This window comes from Priapulus caudatus, unplaced genomic scaffold (assembly GCF_000485595.1).
Source record: "Priapulus caudatus unplaced genomic scaffold, Priapulus_caudatus-5.0.1 Scaffold167, whole genome shotgun sequence".
NCBI lineage: Eukaryota > Metazoa > Priapulida > Priapulimorpha > Priapulimorphida > Priapulidae > Priapulus > Priapulus caudatus.
This window is the reverse complement of record NW_014577228.1, coordinates 188238-196476: the sequence shown is the minus strand read 5'-3', so window position 1 is coordinate 196476 and position 8239 is coordinate 188238. Positions and strand designations below refer to the sequence as shown.

Genomic DNA, 8239 nt, shown 5'->3' with positions numbered 1-8239 from the left:
TTATGAAATTACAACCGATTGACAACACTAATACCAGCTATTGCAAGCTCTTGCTGCTGGCACGCTGCCGCTCGCTGCCGCTCAGCTGGCACGCTAGCGATAGTACAGTGCCGTAACTGTATTCGTAACAGTAGGCCCTACGCTAGCGCTGATTGTAATGAACGTAAAATCCGCGTACGAATCACGGGCGCTCGTGATAATGAAGTAGGCTGTGTTGGGGGCCAACACTAGGGGGGGATCGCGGACTAACCACAGCCACAGACTAAACATGGAAAGCAGACGGCACTACGCGCATTTACGTATATTGGTCAAACGAATACACCTGTGTTCGAAATTGAAGACATGTGGGTACCCGTTCATTAGCACCCACGGTTATTTACTTGTGCCTCAATACCGAGAATACACCCTGAGATACATTCTACTAGCTCATTAGTCGTTATAAGCATCCCAGGACAAACAATTCTCTGCTAAACACCCGTAGCAACATGTGACGCCACCGAACCGAAATCGAGGCTATATTGCTTGGCAAGCAATTTAGCGTTGGCACCAGATTACCAGATTTACGGATTTCAATTCGACATTTCTTAGTAACTAGCAGTGATATTGGACAAACTAATACGCGTTTGGCTATAAGGTAATGTACTTATTAACTACACAAGGTGCCAGTTACTCTAGTATTCGTTAAAATTGCATAATCAATGGACCTATTATGCCTTTAATTATTCACCTACAATGAATGTATCAAACGATACATTAATTATTTATTCACGTTAATAGTATATTGGTTAATAAAGTTGTTTCAGTAGAATTTAGTTGAACCCATAACACCGGAATATAGTCTCAAATACTTCTTAGAAGCACATTTATTCATTTAATACAGTTAACATTCCTTCAGTCAAGCAGTTCATTCAAGCGATTATAAGCCTTCTTGGCACACTCCATCATGTCATGTTCATCTTATCTAATATTTGTTTATCTTTCTCTTCAACATAATCCTCACTATCCTCTTCAAAGAAAATTACTGTAAAATGGGACCAAAATATTCAATGGTCTGTCGGACCATTGACTTTGAAAATCTAATGGTCCTCCTGATTATTTGATGGCCCCGGACCATCGGACCATCGCTTATTTTGACCCCTGTAATGTAACTCCCTCAGTCATGTATTCGGGACTGAGATTATGCAGAATTTTGAAAACATGTTGTATATTCAAATCATTAATATGGAATGACAAAGTGAAACGAAGAATTACTATTTTTATTTATTTATTTATTTAAAGGTGCCACATCTGTAAAAGATATATCGGCCCTAGTCTAGAAGACATGTCCCACAATACTTCATGTCTACAATACAATACACAATGGGTCATGTCTTCTAGACTATAGCTCCGATATATCAGCATAAGCTCGCAACCTCTTCACATTCATGGTTAGATGCCAAACTTAAAGATGGTCTTTTGCAGATGGCAAATGTCGAAAGAAATTATCACGCCCACTTGCTAGACGACTAAGTGACAACTATTAGTAATGCCGTTATACGGTTACAAGTTATACTTTTACCGGAATTACATATAATTCCAAATAATGAACATGTGTCTTCTAACAAAGTCGTACACAGTATAGTACAATACTAGTGTTCGCTTAGATCGTACAAGCGCCCATGTTTTTACGGCTAAATTAACATATATCTAGACTGACATACACAATTTTAGGATCCATAGCGAGCATGTGCCTATACATAAATGCATAATAGCAAAGCCACAGATCGAGGTGGGTGATTTAATGACTTAACAGTTTAAAAAAATTAATAATTTAAAATTAATAAAATGAATTTACAGGTGAACAATACATTGTCCTGTGATGTAGGCAATTCATTCTGTACATATCTTACTATAAAACTGCAACTGATCAGATGAATAGCTCTGGATTCTGGATCTGATTAATATTGCTTAAAGTATATACAATTATCAAGACTTCACTATACAAAAAAGACATTTAAAATAGTTAACGACATTCAACAAGTTTAAACTAATAGATGCCTCTATATTGGTTAAAAGGCTGCCACAAAATGACTAATCAAATAAAAATACTGTTCTAATAATTTTTGTAAAATGGCAAAATGAAGTGCAGGGCGTGAAATTAGCACCGGCCCACCGGCATATGCCGGCAAATTATTTGGAGGGCCGGTAACATTAGCAAAACACCGGCCCTCCGAGCCGGTGGTTTCAGCCATGTTAGCGAGTACCTACATATTTATTTATAGCCTACATTATTTATAGCAAATAGCTTACATTACTGTTTTACCAAGGATATTACACCATAACTTATCAACATTTTACAAATTTGAAATAGAGAATGCAAGCGTGAAACATGACATTGATTTTACAAACAAATTTGTGACGGCTGGTAAATTATGGTGAGGGCTGGTAAAAACTACTGTTACCAGCTCTCTGGTCCGGTGCCAAAAAATCTGAATTTCGTGCCCTGAAGTGGTAATTTATAAAATAAATAACCAAAATTAATGCATATAAGGAGTCCTTCGGATTGTCCTTCGTAAATAGGTTTCAGCCAATACGCACTTGTTGAAAGTCAAACCTGATTAATGGCTTGTAGTAAGCATAGTGTCTGCAGCAGGTCTTGGTACACAAGCACAAACTAACATTAAAACATGTGGGTCTGCGAGACACCATATGTAGGTGTGTCCATGCTTCCTTTGCCTAACTGTGCCTTGTTCTTATTCCGGGGTAGCACAGGTGTGGGTATATATCCTGACGAGCATTTCCTGTCCAGAGAGTGTCGAAAGTATAAGTCCACTGACATGCAGTACATTCACAGCAGTGTCAGAGATCTAGAGATCAGTGTGTTCACGTCAGCAATATGCAATCATAGGCATCCAGGAAGAAGCTCCCATGTTGTGTTGTGTAGTTGTCTGCCTGTGTGAGAGTATTTGAGACTGATGGATTGTCGGCAGTGGAAAAGTCACGATTAGAAATGTCACTGAGAAAAAATGCACAGGTAGGTTTTTGTGGCTGTAGCAGAGTGCCTATGTTCATAGCCACTGTGAATTTGCGCCATACATATTTGTCTCTGTACACATGCTGTGGCATTGCAACATTTGTGTTTAGTCTATGTAATTGGCCATGGTCATGATTTTAACTGCATTTTATTGTTTGCCATCTATGTTCTCCACCATAGTTAAACATTGCAAGTTGCTGCGATGTGTGATTGCGTGGTTTTCTTCTCTCCGCAGGCAGCTGCAGTGAATAAAGCAATCAACGCACAGGAAACGCCGGTGAAAGAGAAGCATGTGCGAAGTATCCTTTTAATGACTCGTGTGCGAATCATTCCACTTGCAGGGTTTCCTCTATATGTTTTAAAGTTTGAGCCAAGACTCGAACCACCAAAGTGATTTTTTAGCCCTTAATGAAAAACTATAGTCAATGCTTACATAATCATACATGATAGACAAAGCACAAACAGGTAGTGGGTGTGTGAAAAGGGGTGTAATTATTTAATTGTAATTTTGTTTGCTGGTAGCGAATGCTAGCAGTAGCCCCGTGTTAGAGCAAAGCATCCCAAGATGATTCAGGCAATTTAATGCTATATCAGCTATTATTAGCTCTTCATAACTTGCATGTTATTGTGAAAAATCATCTGTTTGCTGGTGTTGTAATAATTGGGGATAGAAATGTTTTAATCCTGAGTTGCTAAGAACTGACCCATTTTTATGTCGGTTTGTATGTTTGTGTACGTGCGTGTGTTCATCTGTGCGTGTGTTCATCTGTGTGTGTGTGTGTGTGTGTGTGTGTGTGTGTGTGTGTGTGCGTGCGCATGCATGCGTGAGTGCATGTGCGCCATTTCTCATAGTGGTATGAAGTAGTATACATGCATGAATTGGTGTTATAGAGTGGAACTAGGTAGAATTTGCAGCACCTGCACCTCACTGAACTTTTCATAGGCATTTGTAAGGTCAGCTCGTATCCTTAACGATCCACCAGTGTCGATAATCGGAACGTTCCAGGACCAGGGCGCCCGGGTGTTTTGGAACGTGGGCACGCGGCTGCCGCTACAGGGCAATCCTATCATCTGCTGGAAGTTCTGCTACACGTTGCACAAGCTGCTGCGCGAGGGTCACGCACAGACGATACCCGACTCATACAAGTTTGTCAGTCACCTTACTGACCTCGGAAAACTCTGGGTGCGCAGCGTTATGGCAGTGGTTAAAATCACACAAAAAGTAGTTGCCACCTGGGCCTGTGAAGTAAAACTATCAGGGGACCAATTCAAGTTTTACGGGCCCAGCTTAATATCACACAAAAGCGCAAAAGTTTTGGATTCGCATTCTTAGAAATTAACACTGAAATGATGCTCTTATATGCAACGCAGAGATTCAGTGCAAATATATTGAGTAAAAAGCTGTGTAGGATATTTTTGGGTAATTTTAAGTATAGATTTAAGCAGTTTTCATGCGTGTAGTAAAAAAAGTGCCTAAATCCTAGGAAACAGTATATGAACTGTATTTGTGTAACTGTAGCAATCGAACCAAAGATATTCCACTGATTATGGAGTTCATCTATGCAAATATACCCTCGTATTCTGGGTGACCTGATGAAATTGTGGGCCCCCACATTATGGCGAGTGTTAGTTTTCATGATTGTATGGGAAAGAATAAGTGATGGGGACTTCTGGGCCCTCTCATATTTCTTACTGTTATAATTTTTTGCTGCTATTGTAAGTAAGGATTCAATTCACAATGTCAAAAAAGTTTATTGTCATGATTTTTCATAGTTTTTGACACTTAGATGTAGTCATTGAGCATTACGTAACGATATGTATTTATAACATATAAACAAAATGTCACAGTTTGGAATTTTATTGAAGATCAGATATCAGATCTGTTGTTTTATACTTATGAATTATCTTTTTTGTAGGGTCTTCTGAGAGAAGGCTATGGCAAACTGATAAGCTGCTACTGCAAATTACTCGTTTGCAAACTAGAATTCCATCGAAAGGTACTACCTTAAACCATTGATAAATCAAGCACAAATAAGACCCGATTTTATCCGTATTAGTACAATGTATGTTCGTGTTACATGCTAATGAATTGTATATTATGTAGATTTTTATTGTAATTGCAAGTACATAAGTTCTTTGTGGCTTTGTTTTAACTTTGTGACTTTAGTACCCAAAGTTCCCAGGTAATCTACAAGTGAACAAGGAGATTCTAGACAACATTGGAGAAAACGATGTGAACATCTTGTAAGTAGTAGATCAGTGTTATTAATTCTGTGATATGAATTTTTATTTGAAATAATCATCCTCCCAGAGTTGGCCAGGGAAGGGATGAGCTGATGCAAATCGTTTTAAGATGTAATTTTTCGTGACTCGGACAAGGTTTACCAGCAAAGAATGATTGGAACATATCCTCTATATTACAAGTTATGTTCCATGTTGTGCATTTGGATGCAGCTGCAGTTATTGCAAGTTCCTTTAATTTAAACAGTTTCTATTAAACATTGTTACTCAAGCCTTGCTATTAAAATGTTTTGTCAATTCAAAAATTGTTAGTGTATGTAAAGCTAATTTGCAAACTCTTTCATTCGAATTAAGATTTAAGCCTTAAAGAAAGTGATCAGTATTGTTGTTGAAGTAATTCATTATTGTTATAGTTTTGAGCTGTGCACAGAATTCTTTGATTACATGGAGGAATTGCTGAACCTGCAGAAAGCTGGTGAGTGTCCTGGAAGCCAGTTGTTTGCTTCATTTAGCACACTCCTCATAATTGTCTTTTACATTTTCAGTTTTCACATTCTTCCTATTTTTCGAATTGTTTACCTATGTTTCGGGTTTGAAACCAATGCTCGCCGGGGGTCACCCGAGGCTAGTAGAAATCCGTAAGGGTTAGTAGCATGTCTTGGCTGACCACCCCTGCTGGTGAAGGCCGGTAATACTCAAATCCGTAGCTACATTTTGTGCAACTGATCCCATTTGATCGAAGTTTAAAATGTGTGTGTGGAAACGTGACAAAGTTGCACAACAACCTTATCACAGAGTGACGATGAGAACCGATGGTATAGGCACCAGGGTCGGAATACCAAATTACATGTCACAGAACGATCGTGATCTGGATAATGAGCAAACAGTGTTCCTGCTAAGTAGGTGGAGCAACTCAAAGACAGGGTCAATCATAACTTTAAGCAGAGCATGACTTTTTTTAAATATGCACTGATGTAAGGCTAACGGCGTGTGTTTACTACACACACGTACGTACGCTGCACAAGGGAGACAGGATACGCTAACGTCTTGTTGTTTTCTACATGTGCAGCGTACGTACGTGTGAGGGAGACAGGATACGCTAACGTCTTGTTGTTTTCTACATGTGCAGCGTACGTACGTGTGAGGGAGACAGGATGAGCTAACGTCTTGTTGTTTACTACATGTGCAGCGTACGTACATGTGAGGGAGACAGGATACGCTAACGTCTTGTTGTTTTCTACATGTGCAGTGTTCGGATCACTCGACATGTCTCGCGCGAACTCAATGACGAGTACCGGACAGTGTCGGATACACCCGCTCATACCCTGCATCCAGGACTCTAGCCAGCTGTACGACTTCTCTGTGAAGACCATGTTCAAGCTACATGCAGGTACGAGCGTCACAGGGTAGACGGCATGTCGGTGAGTGCTGTCTCATCATGGGGACATAGTGTATGTGTAGGCCGGTGCTGCTCTGATAAATCGTGCTGTGATGGTCCCATTCCAAATCATTCTGCTATGAGCTTTATTTCATCTGCGATTTGTATCGAGATGTATTGTGAGTGAACGTCGTTCATGTAGTGGTAAGAGATACTGTGATTATTCGTATGGGGAAGAGGCAGCAGCAAGATTGCTTGGATATGTTATTATTCGCGGTTTCTCTCCGTGTTGTACGGTCAGTGTTTCTGCATTTTTTCTAGCTCTGCCTGCGGATACATTAGCTGGCCACCGGCAGCGTTTCCTCAACCAGTTCAAAGTGTAGGTTTGGAGTGTAATTAAGTTTATGAAACCAATCATGATCCATTTTTTTCACAACGTGAGTGTTGATGTATGCATTTATGTGTGTGTACATAGTTTTGTGTACTGGTCATGCGCATGTTGAAATTCACGTGTTATGATTATGTTTCATGCGATCCTGCTTGACTTGAACGGATAACCACTCATCATTGTGTCGTATTACTTGTTTCAGGCTCAGAAATTTTTATCTGAGTGCCAGCAACCTACAGTATTTCAAGTACTTGATCCACGTTCCACAACTTCCAGAAGTGAGCTTGCCTTACTACACATATAAACTACTATTTTATGGAAAGAGAGAGAGAGAGCGAGAGAGAGAGAGATGCAGAGAGAGAGAGAGAGAGAGAGAGAGAGAGAGAGCGAGAAGAGAGAGAGCAGAGATGAGAGAGAGAGAGAGAGAGAGGAGAGAGAGAAGGAGGAGAGCGAGAGAGAGAGAGAGAGAGAGAGAGAGAGAGAGAGAGAGAGAGAGAGAGGAGAGAGACAGAGCAGAGAGAGAGAGAGAGAGAGAGAGAGAGAGAGAGAGAGAGAGAGAGCAGAGAGAGAGAGAGAAGAGAGAGAGGGGAGAGGAGAGAGAGAGAGCGAGAGAGAGAAGAGAGAGAAGAGAGAAGAGAGAGAGAAGAGAGAGAGAGAGAGAAGAGAGAGAGAGCAGAGAGAGAGAGAGAGAGATAAAAGAGAGAGAGATGAGAGAGCAGAGAGAGAGAGAGAGAGAGAGAGACGCAAGAGAGAGAGGAGAGAAGTAAAATAGCGAGAAATAAGAAAGCGAGAAAATTATTTTTGTGATGATTCACGGTGACGCTCTGGCCTTTGTGGGCTTGCAGAAAACCGCCCAACTTCCTTGTGGGGCCTCTGACCTGTATAAGTCACGTTAAGCCCCGTCGTTTGTCAGTGGCCGCGCGCAGGAAGCACGATCGGGAGTCTATCGTCGAAGGCTCCCTGGTCGACAGCGAGGTGGCCAGTTGAGTGTGCGTGCATGGGTTTGGGGTGGGGGGGGGGGGGTCGACGCCAAGGCCGTACGTAGAGGAAATTTTCTGTAGGGGGCAAATATGCGCAGGACATTTTCTGTAGGGGGGCAAAGGTATCTCGCCACGCCCTCTATTGCCCTATTGTCCCATAAAAGGCATGACTCTGAAAATCTCGAGGTCGGGGGGGAAATGGCCCCGGCTGCCCCCCTGCGGGTTACGGCCCGGGTCGA

General features: G+C 41.2%; 1 protein-coding gene across 1 annotated transcript in view; it reads left to right on the top strand.

Moving 5' to 3' along the window:
- The first annotated feature begins 2857 nt into the window (after nucleotides 1-2857).
- Nucleotides 2858-8239, top strand: part of LOC106806537 (huntingtin-interacting protein 1-like) — a 21670-nt gene continuing 16288 nt past the window's right edge. Inside the window, exons 1-9 of the mRNA XM_014808512.1 lie at nucleotides 2858-3013; nucleotides 3249-3312; nucleotides 3997-4196; nucleotides 4930-5010; nucleotides 5181-5257; nucleotides 5668-5729; nucleotides 6504-6644; nucleotides 6954-7011; nucleotides 7223-7298. Of these exons, the coding sequence (XP_014663998.1) occupies nucleotides 2990-3013; nucleotides 3249-3312; nucleotides 3997-4196; nucleotides 4930-5010; nucleotides 5181-5257; nucleotides 5668-5729; nucleotides 6504-6644; nucleotides 6954-7011; nucleotides 7223-7298 (783 nt within the window). The 5' untranslated portion in view covers nucleotides 2858-2989. The remainder of the gene's footprint in view (nucleotides 3014-3248; nucleotides 3313-3996; nucleotides 4197-4929; nucleotides 5011-5180; nucleotides 5258-5667; nucleotides 5730-6503; nucleotides 6645-6953; nucleotides 7012-7222; nucleotides 7299-8239) is intronic.